This window comes from Leguminivora glycinivorella, chromosome 12 (assembly GCF_023078275.1).
Source record: "Leguminivora glycinivorella isolate SPB_JAAS2020 chromosome 12, LegGlyc_1.1, whole genome shotgun sequence".
In the NCBI taxonomy this organism is placed as follows: Eukaryota; Metazoa; Arthropoda; class Insecta; order Lepidoptera; family Tortricidae; genus Leguminivora; species Leguminivora glycinivorella.
Window position 1 is genome coordinate 11,205,422 of NC_062982.1, and position 26,003 is coordinate 11,231,424.

General features: G+C 40.4%; 1 protein-coding gene across 1 annotated transcript; it reads left to right on the forward strand.

Annotated features, from left to right (window-relative positions):
* The first annotated feature begins 388 nt into the window (after positions 1–388).
* On the forward strand, positions 389–25,932 carry LOC125231984 (helicase sen1-like). Its single transcript, XM_048137592.1, has 12 exons — positions 389–833; positions 2,029–3,304; positions 3,425–4,301; positions 4,655–4,815; positions 5,367–5,489; positions 5,719–5,957; positions 13,558–13,666; positions 14,107–14,268; positions 22,869–23,005; positions 24,330–24,449; positions 25,149–25,279; positions 25,749–25,932. The coding sequence occupies exons 1-12, from the start codon at positions 651–653 to the stop codon at positions 25,930–25,932; spliced, it is 3,702 nt and encodes a 1,233-aa protein (XP_047993549.1). The 5' UTR covers positions 389–650.
* The last annotated feature ends 71 nt before the right edge of the window (positions 25,933–26,003 follow it).

A 26,003-nucleotide genomic window follows, 5' to 3' on the forward strand; every position in this document is an offset into this window, starting at 1 on the left:
AGTCTCAGTGCTTAATCATAAAATGCAGGGTGTTGTGCAATAGCGTCCCCAGTACTATAGGTAATCGTCAAAGATAAGTTCTTTGGTCCATTCCACTCGTACTAAATGTATTATAATTACAATTTTTTTTCGAGTGCTAATAGGTTCAAAAAATCCTCCTGTACATACTACGCTCAAAAATTGCCATTCTTCAGTCCGCGTCTCCATTTGAATGGTCTTAATTTTTAAATGGAATCAAGTGGAATTAGCGCAATTTGGTGCAATTTGGTGTTCACACTGGTCCACCAGAGATTAGAGATAGAAATTGTCTCGTCCCAACTGCCCTTAACATTTTGCATCTGTGCCACTGCCACCATCTGTCATTAATGTCAAAGTAAACGAATGAAATTAACAGCTTTTCGCAGGCTTTTTGCATCCGTCGGTTATTGTGCTTTACGACAGTTAAACTGTTTTCTTTGGGGGTTTACACTTAAAACTAAGTTATCGGGACGATTTTATGTCTTTATACTTAAATTTCATGCATTCATGAATAAAAGTGTTGTAATATATTACAAGTTTCAATAAAACGATCAGCTGTAGAAACCTCAACATGCTATTAAGTTAATCAACAAATTTGTTTAAGCGTTTTACAGTAAAGTAATAAAATAATCATGGCAAAGTGGAAACTATGTCGTCAAAAGTTTGGCACAGAGGAGTTCCATCTAGAAGAAGACACGAAAATATCAATCGGCAGAGGATACGATAATAAAATAACACTGTCGAGCATAGTGATATCGAGGAATCATTGTGTTATAGAAGCACAAAAAGATCGCATACTGATTACAGATTTAAAAGTAAGTTTACGGTATACAAATACTTTTGTTTTAGCCTCATACTTATACATACAAGTGACTAGACTCTAAGGACTATTATTGAGTATTTTGTGCATTACAAACAATAGGAAGTATAACCTTCATAGTATGATGTGTATATTTTTTACTAGATTGGATATACTTTTAACACATACAAGGTTAAACCAGCAGATGAATGGCTAGTTACAATCTAATAAGTTCCTTTTAATGTGCTTAAAACCAAGGGTCTATATAACATAACAATAAAAAAATAAAATGTTTGTATGCACCTATTATGCTTCTTGCTTCTAACTAAAGTTACTCCAAACAGTTCTTATTTGTTGAGAGCATTTTATATGACCATTTATTACATTAATATTACCAACTTCCATGAGACATGTCATGCTAAGAAATCTGTACAGTTAACTAGGTACATGCTTTATGCAACAAATCATAATAATGAATGTGACAAATATACTTTTGGCAGTATGGATCTACATAGTGCCATACTTTTTTGATTTTTGTTAAATCCAACAGTGTGTGTATTAATAGAAGCTAACTGGTATAATGAATAACATGCATGGGCGGAGATAATAGTTTTAAAACATCAATATCAATGATAATAATATATTGTCATTAAATTCCTCATAGGTAATAATTATTACGAAACACAAGATATTTTCAATTACGGAGAAAATCTTTAGAAAGCATTCAGAACTTCTATTCAGAGCTTTTTTTACCCATTGTGTCAGTGAAGTTGAAAGATTCTTAAACACAAAGTGGATTTTCTGAAGTAGTAGACATACGCTGACTTGTGAAAATATTAATTGTTTATCACCAATGGCATATATTAAATGATTAAAATTCCTTTTTTTAATTGATTTCTTTTTCTCGACTCGTAGAAGAACATTGTCACATCACTAGTTTGTTAGAAACCTTTGTTAGAAAAGTGGGACCTAAATGCCACAAGTTACTGATGTGTACTGATGGCACATTTAAAAATAAATAACATTAGAAAGTAGGTTGCAGTTCACTTGTTGAGTCATAAAATTTAATTTTTGAATAACTCAATAACAGAAAGAGTTATGATACTAGTTTCTTAGAGAATTTATTGGCATTTGACCAAAACAACATTCCCTTATACATAACAAAAATTAATAAAAGCAATTTATATTTATTCCTTTTTTTATTTTTTCAGAGTTCTAATGGCACTTACATTGGAGGTAAAAAGGTTCTTGTTGGTGCTACATTGTCTGCTAGGCATAATGATTTAATAGGTTTTGGGTGGACCACAGTGGTCAGCTCACTTCCATCTATCACTGACAATGATAAACATGTTTATAAATTAGTTAATGAAAACCACAATGAAAATGCATTTAACAGAGAATCTCTATCTAACAGAATTCAGTATCTTAGTGACAGTGATGATAACCTGGAATCAAAAATTGCATCCATGGATGCAGAGGAGGCAGATGCAAAAGATCTTTTACTAAATAAAGTACAATCTGAGTTGAATAAAGTAAAGTCTTTGAAAAGAAAATCACTTGATAATGTTGATGCAGGTAGTATAAAAATTAAAAAAGACACCGTAACTGATTCTAAATCAAACAATCAAGTTACGGAAGCAAAAAAAGATGAAAATAATTGTGTAAAACAAAGCACAAATGTCATAAATCTTTTGTCAGATAGTGACAGTGAAGTAACAGCCAAAGAGTGTAAAAAGGGCTTACATGACACTAAAAAAGTTAAAATGGATCCAATCATAGAAGAACAACCAAAATGTGAAATTAAGAAAATTAAAATGGATCCGTTGGTGGAGGAACAGCCAAAGTCAATAGTTAAAGAAGAAGTGATCAATACTGAAAATGAGATATCAGATTTTGAAGCATTTGATGTAAAGCAAGAGTATTTAGGATTTGATGATAATGAACCCATTGAAATAGAGGATAGTGATATTGATAGTGAATCTGAACAATGGCTTATGAGACTTTCTCAAAGCTCACCTGGCAAGCCGTTCATAAGGCGCAGTAGCCAAATAGTTGCTCAGCAAGAGAACACCTCATACAGTCAGATAGATCCTATTATTGAAGTAGACAATGATGAAGATTTCTGTGATGATATAATAAGTATTCCGCCACCTCCAACAGAATCTGAAAATAAAATAAGTCCTGATAAAAAGAAAGGTGATATTGCTGCAAAAAATAAAGAATTTTTTGGGGATATAACTGATGAAGAAGATATTTTGGATGATATGATAAGCTTGGTTACACCAAAAACTCCTATTGCAACTGATAATAGGATGGAGATCATGTATAAGGATGTGGAGAAAGGTGAAGACAGAGTTGATGGATTTTCTGCAGTTCCACCCAAACCTGTCACTGAGAATCAAAATGAGGTTGTAAAGAAAGCACAAATGATTGAGCCTCTTGTACAGCCACCAAGGAGGAAATCACACTATGCCACTAGTCCTGAAGGTAGTAATAATGTTTATTAATTAGTAAATGAAAATATTGTTTAAATGTTATATTAATTAGTTCAGTCTGATGTTGTCTGTTTAATTATCTATTTTATTTATCAATTCATTATTTTTATAGGTGTAGCGAAAGTTACTACTACATCATCAAGAAGTACTTCTGTAAAATCATCTTCATCTTCCTCTAAGAGGAGTAAGTCATCATCAAAACACTCATCTAAAAACCAGCTTAGTGATGCACTAAAAGAAGAACGAAGAAAGAAATTAAGGGAAATTGCTACAAAGGATAAACAGAGTGACCTAAATTCTAGTAAAACAGATATTTCGGACAATCAATCCAATAAACCAAAGGTTAACATTAAACAAACTTCTTCCAACCGAGGGGCATTCTTGGCTGAAGAGCAAGTAGCGCAAGCAGTTGTGAAACCTATGGCAAGAAAAACCAGCCCCGAAAAATCTCATAAAACGAAAAGCAAGAAATCAGAAACATCTCGAAAAAGTTCACATAGTCGGGAGGCGCGTTCCGAAGACATTGAAAACTCGAAAAAACGTAAAGAGAAAGTTACAAAAGAACCAGCAAAAGTTGAGACCAAAACAACTAAGAAACCATCTGACACACGCGTACCGCTCAAAAGCCTTAAACCATTATCAGAAAGTGAAGAATCAAAGAAACCAGTATCAAAAGTGGATCCCATGCCACCTAAAAAGGCAAAGAAATCAGTCCGTTTTTCTGATGCTCCTCCTCAAATAGTAGAATTTGAAATTGAGCCAGGAAACAGACTGAACAAGACTAGCTCTATAAAAACTGCACTTGTGGACACTCCTCGGCGTATGCCGACGTTCTCTTTAGAAAAATTAACTTTAATCAAAATTCTCAGATGGAATCCACATTGGCTAGATGAGCAGATTAATAATAATGAGCCGCCTCCAATATTAGGACACAATAATATTCCATTAAATATTTTCCATGCATTTGATAATCATCATCAATATGTTGGGTAAGTAAATCACAATTTGTTTTTATGTTACAAAATGACCACCTAAGTATGTGAGAATATGAGCATCTGATAAAAATGTACAACTTGTTGTCAAGAAACTAATTACAAATACACGTGAAGTGAGATTATTCATCTAACAAATACTATCACAACACCAGCCAATATTTTTGGTAAAGTACAATAGTAGCAACCTATCACTTTACCAACCTATTATTTTCCCTGTTCTTATGACGAATAAAAAATTGTTTATAGATTTATCTGTTACAAAACGACCTATTTTTCTTGGCACAGATGTAATATAAGTATTAATTATAATGTCAGTTTGTAACCTAAATCCAATATGCCACTGACAGGCAAGTCGGAGACCTGCTTCTGATGGAGATCTGGGAATGCGTGACGCAGGGCTACATGCGGGTACGGGAGCAGAACACCGGGATCTCCATGAAAATCACTTCCCTGCCGCCTCCGCCGCCTCAGGAGCGCGTATACGACTTATTCAATATTACTGTAGAAAGTAAGTGAACTAACTATGCGTTTTAGGTATTGTTATACTCTGTATAGAGTTAGATCCATGCTCTAATCCAGAAGGGGGTCATGAGTCCCCTTCTTCTGTAATCGCGCATGGATCTTACTCCTAGATACCTATACAGTTAAACAGCCTAAAGAGGGTTTTAATTAGAACATGGGTATATTCATGGGTATCAGATATGTTGAAGCGTATTAAGCAATTCATATATGTTTTCTGTGATCATGATGCATGCAACTGCTTCGAAATATCGGGAGCTCGACAAAAATCAAAAAGGTAATATATAATATCCCGTAATATCCCGGTAATATCCCGGTCAATATAAGTCTAATGAAAATAACCGTGAATCATTCATATATGGTAAACAATTAATTGTCAAGAAAATGATATTATTTAGCCTGGAGCGCCTAAGTAGATGTTAGCCATACAAATTAACCACGTGACATCTCAAAGCTCGCAACGCTCATGATTCCACATTCTTTCGCTTGCTAGGATATCAATTTTGGTCCCCTTGTAAAACAAGTAACTGTTAATTTCAGTTGCTGTTCCAAGGTCTGAAACTAGAAATGTACCAAGAATGGGAGAAATAATGATTGTCTATTTCGGGCCAGAAAATGCAAAGAATTCAAGATTTCTCTATGTGAATAATGTCCAGCAACCCAGTAAGTACTATTTACTGTCATATTAGTTATATTAAAACTTGCCGAATTGATTTTAGGAACTGACTGTTTTCCATTTAAGAGCCATTCTTGTGGACGATGAGATTATTCTCTTTGGTAATTAACTAAAAATGTATTTAAATAACTACCATCTTCTCTAAGTCACAAAGTAGAAATTGCAATGCGTGCAATCTGTAATTAATTTACTTTATCTCTTAATTTCAATTTTTAGATAACAGACGGCCCTGTTTCACCGTAAACTTGCATGCAATATTCACCGACAAGATGAGGTCAATGCACCCCGGCGAAGTGATGATCGGGAAAAGTCTAGCATACGTCCAGAAAGAACTGACTCTGTTTGAGGCGATGGAGTATTTGGCGGGGTCGCCACTGAGCGAAGCCATTTTAAGGCCGGAACCACAACATTTCCCGGAAGTAGCACATCATCCGGAATGCAATATGAACTCACGGGTAAAGTGTTTTATCTTTGCAAGTTTAATATGTTATGTTCAATTAATCCCTTTTTTATGATTTTTAGAACAATACATTCCTACTCGTAATAAACGCATTGAATGTACAATTGTAGGTATAGTCAGCAGCAGGAGTCGCTAAGTGGTTGAAATGATCAATTCAAAATGATCTTAACGCCACTTTATTGCTATAAACTAACGGTTACAAATAAGTATAATACAAAAAAAACGATTAATATAGCCGAAAGTAAATAATGATTATGGAGAAAGAATATCCCAACATGTAGTACCTACCTAACACTTTTAATAAAATTAGTATATTAAGACAACCGCCTAAATTGTCTGAAACAACGCTAAAAGGGCATTTTCGCGAGAACAATCACCAAAAATATTTTTTGTAAGGTAGGTAAATTTCTGTTCTTCGTACTCAGAATCACGAGATGCCCTTTCGACCTAGGACAAAAAACATGAGACAAAAAATAGTCCCAAAAAATTCGTGTGTGTGTGGATTGAGTGAGCACCTTCCGAAAATAAAAAAAAATATGCTGATCATTTAGTAAAAGTTCTAAAACAATTGTAAAACGAATCTCTGAATTTGTAAAAAGATAAATCAAAAGATACAGCCATTAACATGTGCTCACTCAGTTCTCACAAACTACCAACGAAAACAGTGAATATATTCATTTAACATATAATATTTATATACTAACATTTAGTAAAAAATAGGCCAACCTACCTCTATAAATATTAGATCACCTAGTGACCTATTAAATTTTTTACAAATAGTTTCTTATGCTCACTCAATCCACACACTTTTGAAAAGCCGAATTTTGATGAAAAACATAAGATTTAGACCGCTATTATATGTGTATAGTTTAGTAAAAGTGAAATGGGAATTTGTAAAATACAAAACGAACCACTAACGTGTCAGGTTTTTTTATAATAAATTTTTGTAAGTGCTCACTCAGTCCACACGTTTTGAGAAAGTTAAAAATGTAAATATCTTACGATTTGTAGCACCTAAGACACTCGAAAGTACTTCAACATTTAGTAAAAATTTTTACTAAATATCCACCATCTAATATTTTATATTCGTTGTCTGGTTTTAAAGATATTCAGACATAACTTTTCTCATACAAATGTATCAAGTAGGGTGACCACACTATGTCGGCTCCTGATTTTCCCCACCTTCCCATTGTCATATTGAGATTGGGGAGTTTCGTTCAATTTTGATAATAGTTCACCGGATTTGTAAGTGGGAGCGAGAAAAGAATAACTATTTCTCGCTCCCACTTACAAATCCGGAACGCTCATCTGTTAGCGCGATTAGATTACCAGGTTCTGGTTTCTTACTAGTGAAGTATTATATTCTTTGTTTCTTACCAATTATCATTCATGTCCTTTTTAATGCATGCATGTCGACATGGTTATTATCCTGACGTCGATAAAAATTACACAATACACATCATCACTAGGCCAAGAACATAACCTAAAAACAGTTTGCAGATGGATAATTAATATGGTATTAGTTTAATATTATCAAAATTGAACGAACGAAACTCCCCAATCTCAATATGACAATGGGAAGGTGGGGAAAATCAGGAGCCGACATAGTGTAGTCACCCTACTTGATACATTTGTATGAGAAAAGTTATGTCTGAATATCTTTAAAACCAGACAACGAATATAAAATATTAGATGGTGGATATTTAGTAAAAATTTTTACTAAATGTTGAAGTACTTTCGAGTGTCTTAGGTGCTACAAATCGTAAGATATTTACATTTTAAACTTTCTCAAAACGTGTGGACTGAGTGAGCACTTACAAAAATTTATTATAAAAAAACCTGACACGTTAGTGGTTCGTTTTGTATTTTACAAATTCCCATTTCACTTTTACTAAACTATACACATATAATAGCGGTCTAAATCTTATGTTTTTCATCAAAATTCGGCTTTTCAAAAGTGTGTGGATTGAGTGAGCATAAGAAACTATTTGTAAAAAATTTAATACGTCACTAGGTGATCTAATATTTATAGAGGTAGGTTGGCCTATTTTTTACTAAATGTTAGTATATAAATATTATATGTTAAATGAATATATTCACTGTTTTCGTTGGTAGTTTGTGAGAACTGAGTGAGCACATGTTAATGGCTGTATCTTTTGATTTATCTTTTTACAAATTCAGAGATTCGTTTTACAATTGTTTTAGAACTTTTACTAAATGATCAGCATATTTTTTTTTATTTTCGGAAGGTGCTCACTCAATCCACACACACTCAAAAATTCTATTATTTTGCATATTCTCCACTTTGTAACCCTCTGTACAAAGTGTTTGAAAAATGGTAACGAGGTGGAAAAATTAAATTAGGGACGCTTTTTTTACCCAATAGGATCAAAAGGGCTCATGATCCTGAGTAGAAAAAGCATTAAATTTACCTATTGTAGAAAAAAACAGTTTTTGAATCTATTTTCGCGAAAATGCCCAAAGTCGAACCTGAGATCCTCTCTCCTCGATAACAAGCTAAGGTCAACAGGTGCAAGCTAACGTAAACACAACAGCCGAGTACAAGCACTAAGCACTCATGTTATCGAGGAGTGAGTACCTGCCTTATCATTATTTATCCTACGCGTAAGTAACTAGCATGTATGTAATAGGCTACTTTCCTCCTAGTCAAATTAGCTTCTTTTTAAGAACTGTCAAAACGAATTTGAAGGACTTGCTAATATGGAATTTATATGAAATCGAATTGAGTGACGTCACGGTCAACTCAGTTACTTTATACATTTCGACCTGACTTATTAAATAGAAATTGGATTTTAGAATAACTTCTGTCCAGGTTTTTCATATAATTATCTGATGCTTTATTTCGTGCACGGTATAAAATATTTTATTTTAACTACAGTCAAGTTCCCTATGATGTAAATAGGTTAAGATTTACAATTTAAGATTGATAAAAAAAAGAGCGCATCTTGCCATTAAACGTAAATGTTTGTAAAGTTTTTAATGTAACAAGATTAGGTTTAAGTTTTTTATTTTTTATTTAATAAAAGTTGTTAAGAAACGAGCGTGACAAGTTTATTTTGAACACTTCGCTGCTACTGACTGTACAAAGTATCATTAGTATCTCTCATTCGAAAATAAATTATAACGAATTGAGTATGTAATATTATTTGTGCCGTTTGTATATCCGAGGTCTTATATAGAGAGAGTACGTCGTAGACGTCGCATCGGACCGATAGATGGCGCCATCGTTCGTTGTAAGTCGCTCCGGCGTCACACCGCCGCGATGTTGGTAGTCCCGTTTTCCCCACCTGCAACATAAGGCTCCTACGCGCCCCGGCCCGCCACCAGCCACCCTCATTGTTTCGTCGAACGCCGAAGTGACCGGTTGTCGCGTATTCCGTTCGAACATTTTTACAGCATGGTGTCTCGAAATTAATCTTTTAGTTTCTATTTCCTTGTTACTCCTGGTCAAACCAGAGTTATTCGTGTTTTTATTTAAAACCACAACGCCGCGAGCCTGCTGAAGCTGTCCACCAATATCGCTGGCCGCCACGCTTATGCTGGCGCCTCGATGGTGATGCAGAGCGTTCGTCTGCCGTGACAACGCCGCGATCCTGCTGAAGCTGTCCACCAGTATCGCTGGCCGCCACGCTTATGCTGGCGCCTCGATGGTGATGCAGAGCGTGCGTCTGCCTTGACAACGCCGAGAGCCTGCTGAAGCTGTCCACCAATATCGCTGGCCGCCACGCTTATGCTGGCGCCTCGATGGTGATGCAGAGCGTTCGTCTGCCATGACAACGCCGCGATCCTGCTGAAGCTGTCCACCAGTATCGCTGGCCGCCACGCTTATGCTGGCGCCTCGATGGTGATGCAGAGCGTGCGTCTGCCTTGACAACGCCGCGAGCCTGCTGAAGCTGTCCACCAATATCGCTGGCCGCCACGCTTATGCTGGCGCCTCGATGGTGATGCAGAGCGTTCGTCTGCCGTGACAACGCCGCGATCCTGCTGACTGTCCACCAGTATCGCTGGCCGCCACGGTTATGCTGGCGCCTCGATGGTAATGCAGAGCGTGCGTCAGCCCTGACAACGCCGCGATCCTGCTGTAGCTGTCCACCAGTATCGCTGGCCGCCACGCTTATACTGGCGCCTCGATGGTGATGCAGCGAGCTCATCTGCCGTGACAACGCCGCGATCCTGCTGAAGCTGTCCACCAGTATCGCTGGCCGCCACGCTTATGCTGGCGCCTCGAAGGTGATGCAGCGCGCTCATCTGCCGTGAAAACGCCGCGACCCTGCTGAAGCTGTCCACCAGTATCGCTGGCCGCCACGCTTATGCTGGCGCCTCGATGGTGATGCAGAGCGTTCGTCTGCCGTGACAAGCCTCAGTGGTGATGCGGAGCGTAATACTGTTAACCGCTGCACAGGCGTCGCAATCCTTCTGCTGCGTCTGCCGTGACATCGCCGCAAGCTACTTGAAGTTTTCCACCGGTGTCGTCGGCCGACACGCTGATGCTGGCGCCTTGATGTCGCCTCGATCGCACGAGGTAAGATTGCAGACGCGGCGACCTTCATCGCGCCACCGAGCGCAATACTGCGGCTGCCGCGAAGGCGTCGCTAATTTTCCTGCCGCGTTTGCCGTGACGACGCCGCGAACTCTGTTGATGCTGTTCACCGATGTAGCTGACTGTCATGCTGGCGCCGGTGCCTCCCGCGCTGACGGCGGCGACCTCGAGAGGGCCACCGAGCACGATACTGCGTGACGCGACAGGGGCATCGAAGACGCCTTTCGAGCTGACGACGGCCGTCTCAATCTCACCGCCGAACGTAACATCGTCTGCTGCAGTGACAAGCTGGTAAGATTGCTGATGTGGTCCCTTGGTACTGCTAGCCGCCACGCTGATAACGCCCGTCGCGCCTAAGATGTCACGCTCACCGCGAGCACTGTCTTCCCCTACAATGGTGCCACGACCATATCCGGGCTCCGTCTGCTACGGTATCGTTGCAGACTCTGTTGCTGACCAGGCTGATACTGCCCTCCAATGTGACGCCGGGCGCCGCTATCAGCTGACATCCCGTACACTATGGTATCCACTCTTCTCTTTCCAGTTCCCGTGAAGTACTTCGACAGTATTTACACTCTATTTTGACCAATGACTCCTCCGTCGCCGAAGTGAGAACAGATAAATTCTAAAGATGCTACGTCCTATCGTGGCTTGGCCACCCATAGTTGAACGAGGTAAGACGTCAATAACCGGACGAGGAGCCGCACTGCTGCGAGGGTGTCCTGACGATGTTCGCGAGCTATCTAATCGGAGAGGCGCCTCGCGAGACGACCCTGTGATTCCTGTACGTCGCTCATTGTGTAGGTCAAAGACATCGTAAAGGTTTGCGGAATTAAAAAAAAAAAAAACTCTTTCAGAATGTCCAGATCTGAATTCGAGCCAGCGTGCTGCATCCTGAGCGTGCGTCTGTTTACCGGGCGGACACCAAAACCGATCGGTAATCTGGCCGCGGGGGTTCCAAGTACACGACGATTTCCCGGAGGCTTGTGGCGCCCCCTGTCCATTCGAGAGATTAACTTATTCGCCGAGCCTCTAATAAACAAATTGGGAAAAATAAACCCGCTTCGCCTTAGTGAACTTGAGATTCCAGCTCAAAGCGAAAGGGGCCAGGAACTCAGGAGGACTTCAGTAGTTATCATCTGGCTCGACTATACTGAATTAATATAGAGCTTGATTCAATCGTAGAACCTGATTTCATCAATTTCACAACTTTCGTAGTCTACAGAGGGAGGTTGGTTTCCAGCATTACCTCGTACAGCTGCCGATAGCTGTAGGCCAATCGCTCCTGTTTTGCTTGCATTTGCAGCCCGATAAGACCTTAAATAATCGGAATATTGTACAAAGCGGTTACGAGTAACTACGACAGTAACTGCTGACTCCAACAGACTGTCGTACGAGGTCAGTATGCACCCCCTGGGAGCCAAGTAAGTGACCTTCGGTGACCTCGCCTTCTTCTGCTTCGCCCGTCATCGTACCTCTTCGTCTGCGAGAGCCCTGCATTACGCCGTACAACGGTACGTATTAAGCCTCCGCCACACATAAAGCGCATTCCGCTTCGCTAACGCTACGCTATCAGCGCGCTGAATGCGCACGCATTCCGCTCGCGTCCCGCGCGCGTTGCGCTCGCAATCCGCGCTCGTTAGTTCCCGCTAGTGCCCACTGGGCGCAACGCCAGCGTTTGTGCGGTGCACCGCCATTATTGCGCTCCGCCTACGCTCTCAAAGCGCGCATGTGTGGCGGTGTTTTAATTCACCCCTTGACCTGCTACCACGACGTGTTCAGCAACCACCAGCGATGCGACACGGACGTCACCTCTCAGTCTACACTGTCGACCTTCATTGCACGAAGTAGAAATCCGTCGCATCGGGTTTTGGATTAGGTAATGGATTACCCTAAGAGTCAATGACTGACTTGAAGAAATCGACTGATACCTCCGTCCAGTGTAGTAGCAATCGACAGCGCTCGTACTTTTCATCTTCTAGGCTAGTTTTACCGAGCGATCAGTATCCTCAAATGCCCTCACTAAAAAGAGTTCAGAGTTCAGGAGTCTCGCTTGTAACCGCGCTCGCTTGACGCGAAATAGTCTGATCGAAAATACCAGTATCGTAACAAATAGCCCTCGGGCGCGTGAGTGATGACCTTTTTCTGTGTTTGATATGGACGTAAGACGTTGGACTTTAAATAGTCATATCAAAGCTAATATTGATTTAGATAATTTTTACGAAGGGTTGACAAAAGCAGTATCAATTACGTTACCCTGCTACAGTACAGATAGTTACACTACTTTTACAGTTAATTTCCACACTTTGTGTCTGAAATTGGGTTTATAATAACCTGATAAAATAACGTGTCTGTTAATAATAAAAGTGTATCTAAGGTTTTTGTATCTTGTTCAAGTCAGCCTCGCCTACAATGTATAATAATGTCATTTCTCTAACTATTCGCTGACTAAAGCTAAACGTCATCACGAAAATCTCTTTAGGCGTTTCTGGCACCGAGATATTCGCGGATCGAAGGCGATTTCGACTGATACATCTGTCAAATCGGTTCAACAACCGATTCACTTATTCTTCTATGCTATGCCAATAGGGCTACCAAAGGCTTGCGCGCCAGCTGACTCGCCACCAGGAGATAATAAACAGGTCTCTATATAAGACCTCGGATATACAAACGGCACAAATAATATAAAAATTTTACCTTCCAATAAAATTGTTATTATTTTGCCTGGTATATCCGAGGTCTGAGTGATGCCTTCCTGGTAGGCTTAATATACCGTCGGCACTTCTCCTCAACAATGAGGGTGGCTGGTGGCGGGCCGGGGCGCGTAGGAGCCTTATGTTGCAGGTGGGGAAAACGGGACTACCAACATCGCGGCGGTGTGACGCCGGAGCGACTTACAACGAACGATGGCGCCATCTATCGGTCCGATGCGACGTCTACGACGTACTCTCTCTATATAAGACCTCGGATATACCAGGCAAAATAATAACAATTTTATTGGAAGGTAAAATTTTTATATTGTGTGTGTTTGTAGTGGGTCAAGGGCCTGAACGACAGCCAGAAGGCGGCCATAAGCGCCTCCGTGTCGGCAGCGCTCGGAGACAGGCCGCGCATACAGATGGTGCAGGGACCACCTGGCACAGGTGAACAATGCTTTTTTATTCATTTTTAATTCATTAACTTTTTGTTGACAGTTGGTTGACAGTAATACGTGCAACCATTCGATACTTAACCAAAGATGATTTATATAAGATTGACAATCTTTATACTAAGAATCGTACCTCAATCTTTTACCGCCACCTATTAAATACTATCATAAATACACGGATGATGCCTACAAATTTCTTTTTTCAAAATGTGTATTGACGTGATATCATGATATTAAAATAAAGATATATGTTCTTATAATAAATTAAAAACACGCAAAAATATTTGGGGAAAATATGATTTTTGCCACTTCCAGGCTGCTAAACAGCGCCATCTAGTTTTATCGTATATCATATTAGGTGTACACTTTTGTATGGGCTTTGTCAATCCCGGTATATATCGTCTTGCTTAAACTAACTAGTATAACGTTCACCAGGCAAATCGGCGGTTATCACGGCAATGGTGATGGCGTACTTCTACGACCCGGCGGAGCGGCGGCTGCAGAACCGCGGCAAGATCCTCATCTGCGCCACCAGCAACGCCGCCGTCGACGAGCTCGTGTGTCGCCTGCTCAACATCCGGCAGACGCTGCCCAAGAGTATGTTGTTCGTAGTCTAACTACTGCCAGCCGAAGCAACACTGCAGCACCGCGGCAAGATCCTCATCTGCGCCACCAGCAACGCCGCCGTCGACGAGCTCGTGTGCCGCCTGCTCAACATCCGGCAGACGCTGCCCAAGAGTATGTTGTTCGTAGTCTAACTACTGCCAGCCGAAGCAACACTGCAGCACCGCGGCAAGATCCTCATCTGCGCCACCAGCAACGCCGCCGTCGACGAGCTCGTGTGCCGCCTGCTCAACATCCGGCAGACGCTGCCCAAGAGTATGTTGTTCGTAGTCTAACTACTGCCAGCCGAAGCAACACTGCAGAACCGCGGCAAGATCCTCATCTGCGCCACCAGCAACGCCGCCGTCGACGAGCTCGTGTGTCGCCTGCTCAACATCCGGCAGACGCTGCCCAAGAGTATGTTGTTCGTAGTCTAACTACTGCCAGCCGAAGCAACACTGCAGCACCGCGGCAAGGTCCTCATCTGCGCCACCAGCAACGCCGCCGTCGACGAGCTCGTGTGCCGCCTGCTCAACATTCGGCAGACGCTGCCCAAGAGTATGTTGTGTCTTAACTAACTACTACGGTTAAAGGTTGACTGGAAGAGATCCCATTAAGGGATAAGTCCGCCTACATTGTATATTACTGACTCTGTAACTGTGTCTCTTTTGTTTCCTTTATGTACAATAAAGCTTATACATACTTAAAATACTACGAGTCCGTAGGAGGCAGAATGTTTTTAGGGTTCCGTACCAAAAAGGTACAAAAGGAGTTTATGGCGTCGCTCTGTCCATCTGTCTGTCTGTCTGTTTTTTGGAATACTTATGAATATTTGGTATTTATTTTATTCATGAAATTTGGAATACTTATGAACATCATTAACCTCTACAAATTGAAAGTATTATTTTTTTAAATTTTTTAATATTAATTACAGAAAATGGCCAAAATTAAAGGGGGGCAAACTGAAGATTTCAAGTAACTAGGTCAAGTGGGGTATCGTTACAAAGAGCTCAAACAATACCTCCCCCCCCCTCCCCCTTATCTCCGAAGTTTACCAACATACATTTATGAAATTTTCACCAAAAATGGCTATTATAATGAATATTACAGGAAAAATAATTTATAAAAAACCTTTCAGATTTACATTTTCAATTTCAACACCCTTGCGGGTGTTTATTGTACCTGTATTTTTTAACAAAATAACAATGAAATTACCTGCTTTCGAATAAAGGCAAAATGGTTAAAATCGGTTCGCGCAATAAACAATAGGCTAGTTTCCTATAATTAAACAGCACACAATGCAGTGCACGAAACATAGCACCACATAATTAAAAGAAAAATATGGACAGTAGTTATGTCTAAACATAGTTTATATCTAATAAGTCAAAAAGATAGATATAAAGTAAATGAATTGACCGTGACGTCACTCCTCAGTATTTCATAGTAATCATAATCATAATATCGTTTATTGCACCATGGTAAAAAGTTGACACAAAAAATTATAAAGCATCTCATGGACCCCAGTAGGGTGTTGCAAACAAGTTCCCAGACTTACGCTAAGGATAATCAAATTTACTTACGTGCTATAATTGAAAAATAACTGTAATAATTATCTTTTAACAAAGTTATGGTTACTTAAAATTATCTTCAAAGAATTCTGTAACTGAGTAGTATGACTTTTCTGTAAGGAATGATTTCAACTTTTTTGAGTACGCCGCATCTGTTTGCTCTGACTTGATGTAATTTGGGAAGTGATTGTAACATTTAACTGCAGAATAATGAGGGCTTTTGCGATATGTTTCTAGATTTGGGACGGGTAATTCAAGCTTATACTTTAATCTTTTGTTGGGTACTTCTCTGAACGTGTTTATATGTTTTTGTACATATATGCCTAATTCAAATAAATATATACATGGCAGAGTGAGTAGGCCAAGTTTCTTAAAAAGAAGTCTACAACTATCCCAATATCCAATACCCATTAGCACACGGACACATTTTTTTTGCATTACAAAAAGGTCGTGTACATCCGTACTATTTCCCCATGTAATGATCCCATACCGTAACCATGAATTTACGAAGGCATGATAGGCGGTTAGGGCTGTAGCTAAGTTAGTGGTTTTCCGAAGTGTAAAAAGTCCATATAGAAATTGGGATATCTTAGTTTTAGTTAGTTCTATGTGTGTTTTAAAGTTAGTATGACTATCAAGGGTAATATGTACCTAAAAGTTTGGAATTTTCTACTTCTTCAATATCTATTTTGTTAAGTGATAGTTTTAACTGTAATGGTGTCCTTTGATGTGGGTAAAATTGAATTAATTTAGTTTTATTTATGTTTATTGTGAGGTTATGGTCGCGCATCCACTGGTTTATATGATTTAATGTGTGTGCTAACTTTGCATTGAAATTTTCGTTGTTGCTGAAACTAAAAAGGAGGGAGACGTCATCTGCGAATAAAGGAGACTTAGCATCAATTTCTTTCGGGAGGTCATTTATGTACAACAGAAATAGTAGGCAGCCCAGGACACTGGCCTGTGGGTTTGAGCCTTTCATTTCTGTAATGTCAGATCTGACAAATACTAATTCATGGCTGGATGGATTAACGTAGTCTATTTGGACAACCTGCAGCCGTTTTTCCGCGAATTCCTGATTCGTATAGCTTGTTTAGCAGTATCGCATGGGAAACTTTGTCATGCGCGCGTAGTTACAACATGTAGTTATAGTTAGTCAGGGCGAGGGCAGTTGATCTATTTTTTCTAAAGCCATATTGTTTATCGTCTAGTACCTCGTTTTTTTCCAAAAAATTGTAAACACGGTTACACCACAGAATATATAATAGTACAAGTACAGAAGGCCCACTGCTTTGATGTTCACGACATGCCGCCTTTTTAAATGCCTACAAAATTTTTACAAAGAAACGAGCCGCACGTGCGCGGCGTTCGGCGATAGGGTTGCCTATGGATTAAAACGAATTAATACTCAGATAAAATGTTATATTCAAGTCTTGGGTACTTTGTAGGTGTATATATAGTATTTATATATTTTTGTTTAAGTTCCAACAACACAAGCCTTATTGAACCTTTCCGGGGGACTTAATCAATAGTAGATCTGTGTAAAAATGTCCTATGGTATTTATTTTATTCATGATATTTATTTAACTATGCGTTATTAGCCATTTCACACGCTGACAACGCATATGAACCTTAAAAAAACTCGTGACGTAGAGTACCTAACAATAGAATGCGCACTGCTGCACAACTGCGAACGTGCGTTCCGTGAAAACGCGCGCCACCCCTGATTAGGCCGCGAACTCGCGGCCGCCAGCATGTACTTGTAGCGCGGCGATAGAATCGCGGAGTGAGCCGCCCCTGGTTACACATACATTTTTCGAATATTTTCGAAAAGGTAGGGAGGAGTGCTATTCCATATACATATAGCAAATCGTTTTGACAGTTCTTAAAAAGAAGCTGATTTGACTAGTAGGAAACTAGCCTATTATCCCATAAAAATCATCTTCCATACTAGCTCGCGCGCATTAGTTTACTCAATTGGCCGATAAATGTCGCTGTACGTTGAACGTTCATTTCCTACATCGCGTTTTTCCTGATATAATGAGGTCGGTTCAGGAGCGTCCTTGCGACATGTCGAGTCGTAAACTATCTTAGACTAAATATATACCTACAGACGCACAGTCCCGAACAAAAAAGTCGAAAAAATTGCCTCAAATGACATTCCAACTTTATTCAGATAGGTGCAAATAACGCTAACTTAAACCTAAAATCAAAATATATCTGTTTTTTGAAAACCGAATTTGTTATGTAAGCCGTAAGAATCAAATTCGTGAACCGTTCGATACGAGTTTTCAAATAAGTAACATATAAACCGTTTTCGTCCGATCACCGCGATACTGGCAACTACTGAAACGTCATTAGAAAAACAATCAATGTCAAAACTACAAGTCATCAGAATATCGGATGCATGGAGTCGCATAAATAATATTAGCCACGTTGAGTAATAAAAAACCTCTTATAACAAAATAAGTTTATTTACACTTTTTACATTTTATATACAAGGTTTGACTTAAGACATCTATTATAATAAACAAATTCACTTGTTTGCCAAATTGGTAGTATACCTAGGTTTTCATTGTAAATATAATCTTTTTTTTAGGGTTTCGTACTCAATGGGTAAAAACGGTACCCTATTACTAAGACTTTCCGTCTAGCCGTCCGTCTGCCTGTCTGTCTGTCACCAGGCTTTATCTCAAGAATCGTGATAGCTAGAGAGTTGATATTTTCACAGATTATGTATTTCTGTTGCCGCTATAACAACAAATACTAAAAACAAAATAAAATACGTTTTTAAGGGGGCTCCCATACAACAATCGTGAAAACCTTTAACCACCTGTAAAACCGGCAACAATATTTATTTCGATAAATACAACCCAAATAATAGATTGTGTCTCAGGGGAGAAAAATTATAAATTTACGGCGAGGGCGTACATTGAATCCTAAAGGTAGCGGAGGATTATATAATAGAATCCGGAGCGTAGCGAGGGATTCTAAAATGGAATCCTGAGCGTAGCGAGGGATTCTAAAATGGAATCCTGAGCGTAATGAGGGATTCAAGTGTTAACGCCCAAGGTGAAAATAATTTTGCTACCGTGTGACACATACCGCTTTTCACACCACCTAAGAGAAAAATGAAGGAACATAGAGATGAAACAGATTTATTTAATACTATTAGATAATAACTCAGCAAAGCGGACCCCTAGGCTCTCCCTGAGCCGTGGCATATGCCGGGAAAACGCTAGGGGGATGATGAGATAATAACTCAACAAATCAACAAGTTTATCAAAAAAAAATATTTTATACCGGCAAATAAATGTCCTTGAACAGAAAAGTGCCACTTTGATCCCTCCTAGCAGGGAAGAAAAGTACCACTTTGATCTCTCCTACCGGGGAAGAAAAAGTCCATTTAAGGACGGAAGGTGATGTGAATAAGTAATTTGTGCACTGGTAGGTATACTTTCTTCCAATTACGATAATGAAGGGATTCGCGATAGCAAGTAGGCATGAGTCTTGAAACTAATACTTCCTGACAAAATAGATACAGAATAATTACAAATGAAACTAAAAACTTAATTCTAATATAGGCCTATATTAGAGGCACTTAACCGAGGATGCTGATGGCATTTCTTAGTTTATTTTGAGTATATTTGGTTAAGTTTTAATTAGTAATGTAGACGGACGGTGTTGTCACCACCTTGGGATCCCGAGGGAATCTTGAATTAAAATATAACGCTATTAAAGTACATACGAGACAAAGTGATGAAATCTGCCATTTCAAGTTTGCTACACGTATTTTAAAAATATACTGTCAGATATATCGCAACGTACGAGTTAGGTACTCAAAGATATCAGAAAACGTGTGAGTGTATGTTCAGATATTTTTGAACATCTCGTTCGTTGCCATATATCTGATGGCTACTGTACACTGCCTACCTACTTTGTCGTCAATAGGCATATGTATAAGAAAACGCATGTAAGTAGATGTAAATAAAATAATAGCGACTCCGTACCTTTTTGTTCCATGAAAATCCTTTATTTTTGCAATTAATTAAATTTATTCTAAAACACGAAATTGAATCGAGTTTATACATAACTAGCTTTTACCCGCGGCTTCGCCCGCGTAATAAAAGTATTCATTAAGATTTTCATTTGGATCCGTAGGTTTCTCTGTAGGTATTATTTATCTGCGATTATTTCCATTGCACATAATACTTTTGCTTGCAATGATTGTAGAAATATACGCTATATACGCTGGGGAAACCTTTATAAACATCCCACATAGCCCGTATTTCGACACTATGATCGGTGGGTAAAAAGTACTTTTTTCTATTATCCCTTACAATTTTTTACATTTTGCTTATACTTATCGCAAACGTAATCTTCAAGCAAGCAAACAACGATCGTCTTAGAGCACATTGATTGTAAGAGACCGCCGACCGATTATCCGTATCCCTCTAACGATACCCATATTATCCGTATCCGTACTATCCGTATCTGTATCGCTATCGCTATCCCTACCGCTATCCCTATCGCTATCCCCATCTCTATCCCTATCGCTATCCCTATCCCTATCGCTATCCCTATCGATATCGCTATCCCTATCGCTATCCCTATCGCTGTCCCTATCGCTATCCCTATCGCTATCCCTATCGCTATCGCTATCCCTAACCCTATCGCTATCCCTATCCCTATCGCTATCCCTATCCCTATCCCTTATCATACGTACACATATTTAAAGTCACATACAGGTCGAACGCGATTAATTAACATTATTTTTACCTTTTTAGGGTTCCGTAGTCAACTAGGAACCCTTATAGTTTCGCCATGTCTGTCTGTCCGTCCGTCCGTCCGTCCGTCCGCGGATAATCTCAGTAACCGTTAGCACTAGAAAGCTGAAATTTGGTACTAATATGTATATCAATCACGCCAACAAAGTGCAAAAATAAAAAATGGAAAAAAATGTTTTATTAGGGTACCCCCCTACATGTAAAGTGGGGGCTGATATTTTTTTTCATTCCAACCCCAACGTGTGATATATTGTTGGATAGGTATTTAAAAATGAATAAGGGTTTGCTAAGATTGTTTTTTGATAATATTAATATTTTCGGAAATAATCGCTCCTAAAGGAAAAAAAGTGCGTCCCCCCCCCCTCTAACTTTTGAACCATATGTTCAAAAAATATGAAAAAAATCACAAAAGTAGAACTTTATAAAGACTTTCTAGGAAAATTGGTTTGAACTTGATAGGTTCAGTAGTTTTTGAGAAAAATACGGAAAACTACGGAACCCTACACTGAGCGTGGCCCGACACGCTCTTGGCCGGTTTTTTCCCAACGTTTCGACCAGGTTGCACTGGCCGTGGTCGCGGAAGACTGACGTCCCAGCAAAATGTCACTGGAGATGTAAACAACACAAAACTACCCGATATTAATTTATATAAATGTTCGGGGTAGACAAATAAATATAATCTACCCGCTTTTAGTTAATGTTTATTTCCCACCGCACGACACACAAAAAAAAAGAAAAAAGGTAAAAATAATGTTAATTAATCGCGTTCGACCTTATCAAGATGTTTAATGATTTCTTATCAAGTGCTAAAATATAAAGTTTCATGGTTTTATCTTTTAAAATTAAGAAATAACATACAAACTTTCAACCTCTTATTCAACCCCTTCATCCCTTTTTTTCGAAATAAAAAGTAGCCTATGTTCTGTCTCAGGGTCTAAAGATTGTCTGTTCCAAATTTCATCAAAATCGGTTGCGTGGTTTAAGCGGGAAAGCGTAACAGACAGACAGACAGACAGACAGACAGACAGACAGAGTTACTTTCGCATTTATAATATTAGTATGGATTTGTCAATACATTTGAATTACTTACGTAAAAAAACTTATCCCACTGTCTTTCTTGTGTTTTTTTGTGCTATTTTTACAATTCTTAACCGAGCACGACGACATTGTCATTCGACGCCGGTCGGCGAATGACTAAGTCACCAACTCTGTACTTTTTCGTAAGATCTAGAGTTTGACTGTAGCCATTTTTTTCGCCTGACTGTGTATCTAGTACTAATGATACATCAATGTAAACTATTGAAGTCGAATAGTCTTGATTTTATTTGGACGTTGTCTAACAACAAAATTGTATATTAAAATATTACTTGTTATGTGGGAAATTGAGTCTTGAGAGATTTAGTCAAGTCTGTAGAGTTCTATGAATAACATTTTGATGATTCATCTATTGAAAGTTTGTACGGAACCCTCGGTTAGCGAGTCCGACTCGCACTTGACCGGTTTTTTTTTCTTGCGACGGTGTGAAGCCATGGGAGGCAGAAATGTTTTTTTTTGCGACAGTGGGCGGATATTTATTGGATATGATATATATATGAGGATTGAAGTATACTTATTTCAAAGTTGGTTAGAAGGGCAAGTTATTTGTTTGCCTTATACATATTAGCTGCGTCTTAAGGCCCCATTTAGACGGTGCGAGAACTCGCATAAGAGTTTTATTACATTGTGGTATTTGATGTCTGTGCAAAATTGTATGTAACCTCAACAGCCCCCAATGTAACTAAAATCGCATGCGAGCTCGCACACCGTCTAAATCGGGCCTAACGCTCGTCCAGTTGACCGCCTTACACAGGATCAAAAGTGCGCCACATTACACTAAGGCCGTTTTCACATTATCCGATCCGATATCGGATGTCGGTAGGATTTCAATAGAAAAAATTCAAGATGGCGCCTGTAATGTATGGGATATCGGTCCGACATCCGATATCGGATCGGATAATGTGAAAACGCACTGCGCACTGCGCACTGTGTGGTGCGGCGTAGATACTATTATATTGGCCTACGTTACTGCATGCTCAGCCACGACATAGGTCTAAGCGCAACAGCGGTGAGCGGCGGCCATACATTGGAACGAGACACAGCGATGGGACTTTTCATTCGCACGTATGGCTGCCGCTCACCCAATGTCGTGGCTGGGCCGTTATTGTTTCCTCTTGACTAAATTGGACGTGTTTTCTGGCAGACGAGCGTTTCCGCATGGTGCGCGTGGGCCGCGCCGAGGCGATGCACCCGCGCGCGCGCGACGTCAGCTCGCAGCAGCTCGCGCAGCGCGACGCGCGCCCGCGCCCCGACCAGCAGGCGCCCGCGCTCAAGGAGGAGGTATCATGACATTGATGAGACTTATCACATCTCGGACACTGGCGATCAAATATATGAAAGAGGCGCGTTTCTAGCCACAGACCAACCCCTATAGACATCCATTACAAGACGACTCGCGGTCGCTTGCCTTCCTAGTATTTGCACTGATATAAGCGCGGGCGCTCGCCGTGCCCGATCAGTAGCGACCAAGTAACAGACCCGAAAGCAGCGCGTGTTTTTCGCAGTAAAAAAATTGAAAAAGGGTATTTTGATGTCTTAAAGATGTCCACCTGTAGTGTGAAATGGTGTGGAAAGGTAACAAGAAGCTCAAATTTAAAAGCAGACGTCATTACATTCCACATAAAAGTCATATTTATAATTTATTCAGAGCCGGCATAGGTCAACTTACATTGGCCACTTACGCGTCAGTAAAGGGACAGTCCCTTTCACCTGGCGCGACTGCCCGCCGTCCTTGAAACGGCCAATCACAGCGCGCTTAACACATTCCCCGCCCGCTCCTCGCACCCCTGGTACTGGTGACTCGTATCGCGAACAAAATATACAAGACTGCTACTCTATAGGAGGTTCTCTGTGGTCCCTAGCACACATTATATGCTCGTGTAATAGGTGAACGCGCACCATAGTTGCGTGAGTGAGATATGACATGTCGACTGTTCGCGTTTTTGACAGGCGGTAACTGTGAGGTAACCGAGAGGGGTTAAGCGGTACTTTTAGCGGGGGGCGGGAGTGGCCATACTGTACGATAGTACTCTTTATTATACTGTGACTTTACTGCCTATGTTCCTCAAGAAGGAGGTATCACTTTTATAGATTACTAGCTTTTGCCCGCGGCTTCGCTCGCGTTAGAAAGAGACAAAAGGTAGCCTATGTCACTCTCCATCCCTTCAACACCTCCACTTAAAGAAATCACGTCAATTCGTCGCTCCGTTTTGTCGTGAAAGACGAACAAACAAATGTAAATGCCATTTTTCACCAATTTGAAATCGATGGATGGTCCCCTTAGACCATTTTCACGTAGGACTACGGCATTTCATAGCTGCCCTTACTGACCCGCTATCAAAATACATCCTTTATATATTGGTATGGATGTATAGTATGAATTTTCTCAGATTATTTTTTCCCTTCAATACCTTTACTCAACATGCTGGAAACAAAAACGTTGCTTATTATATTCTAGACGTACAAAAAGCAGCCGATTTATCAGAACTTCTAACTTAGATAGCACTAGATATCACGAGTCACAAGATAAAAACATAACATGATTTTCAAAAAGTTTAACGTGATTATCTAAAATTTTAAATTAAAATTCAACCAACGTCCATAGATCTCAAGACTGACTGCCAAGATCAACATGTGGAAGAGCGCCAGCCGCGACGCCAAGGACCCGTCCCGCATCGCCTACTGCGAGGAGCGCGTCAAGCAGTTCACGCTCAAGAGGGCACAGGTAACTGCACTAACTAAATAACTCGAACACGTAGATCAAACTAAGGAACCGTTGTTCGTGTTGGTCTAGTTCAATGCGACTTCTTTATTTTTGGTATGGTACTTTTTTCAATGTACTTTCTTATGGTATATACCTACTTCAAAAGTTCAAACTATTGTACCCTGTGACTCCTGTGGCTCGTATAATGCAGTAAGGTGTTGTACCGTAGACCGCATCATCACTTACCATCAGGTGTGATCGTGGTTAAACGTCTACCTATTCATACAAAAAAAAACTTAATGGTGGTGGGAAGGTATTCCAGCACATGGTTGCAAAATACCCAAAGCTGCCCGTAAATGTAACCGAGAAACTGTTTTGTGTTGATGCGTTTCTTATATCTGACGGGTACTTGGAACCCTGAATTTATACCTGCAAGTTTTCAGACGAAACTATGGGTACGAGTGAGTGGCAAATATCTACATCCCTTTCTTGCATATACCTTTCAAAAAGCAATAACTTGCAGGTTGAAATTGAGACCTGAAGACCGAAACTGAAAAATGATGGTTTTTCCAGAGACAATACCTAGCTAGATCGATTTTCCTTTCGCCAAAACTCTCATATAGCAAATTTCATTAGTCTTTTCCGAGATCGCGTCATATATAGGTATACAAGAATTGCTCGTTAGAAGATATAAAATTGATTACAAATAATGTGTTGCAGTTGGGAGGCTCCGGTGACGGCGGCGAGGAGCCGCGGCCCGAGGACGTGGCGCGCGCCGAGCGGCGCATCATCGAGTACGCGGACATCGTGCTCACCACGCTCGCCTCGGCCATCAACCAGAAGATGCGCGGGTAACTGTACCTACCTATAGAGATAATATTAGAGTTTTACTTGGTGTTGCAGTTTTTGTACTTTTCCGGTATGAAGTCCCTTAGACGCTCCGAGTCTTCGACCCGACGCGGAACTCTGCCTTCTCACTACTCCGTCAGGCCTTCGACACTCTGAATTGCTTATTAAAACGTTTCGGTGCTCGGGTCTTAGTAAGCTCCGGGGTTTGAGGCTCACCTTTCATGCACGCAAATGACACGTAGGAGGAATAAAGTCAAATTTTGTTCTTAACTGGTTTGGGACCGGGACATCCTCCCTACTTATTTTAGATTTAGGTTTGTTCCTTGATTCCGCGAGGGTTGTCGCAAAGTTATTAGATGCTTGTTCACTCGGACTGAAGCCAAGTCTGACGGCCTTCCGTCAAAGGGCGCAATCATAACCAAAATAGGCCATATATTGTGACAAATGTTATAAATTATAATATTTTTGCAGGCTAAAGCGCCGCATCGCGCTATGCATCGTTGACGAAGCGGGGCAAGCGATCGAACCAGAGGCGCTGATCCCGCTCACGCTCGACGTGACGCGGCTCACGCTCATCGGCGACCCGCAGCAGCTGCCCGGCTACATCTGCTCGCAGGTGACACCCTCTCACAGCTCCAGCTGCAGTAGACGGTAGCCAGAGGCGCTGATCCCGCTCACGCTCGACGTGACGCGGCTCACGCTCATCGGCGACCCGCAGCAGCTGCC

What these genes read in the sequence shown, in the direction of transcription:
- LOC125231984 (XM_048137592.1), top strand. Translation starts at nt 651, where the DNA reads ATGGCAAAGTGGAAACTATGTCGTCAAAAGTTTGGCACAGAGGAGTTC. An exon ending in GAATAATGTCCAGCAACCCA is followed by an intron (nt 5,490 to 5,718) that starts GTAAGTACTATT and finishes TTCAATTTTTAG; the next exon opens with ATAACAGACGGCCCTGTTTC. An exon ending in GCAGGGACCACCTGGCACAG is followed by an intron (nt 13,667 to 14,106) that starts GTGAACAATGCT and finishes AACGTTCACCAG; the next exon opens with GCAAATCGGCGGTTATCACG.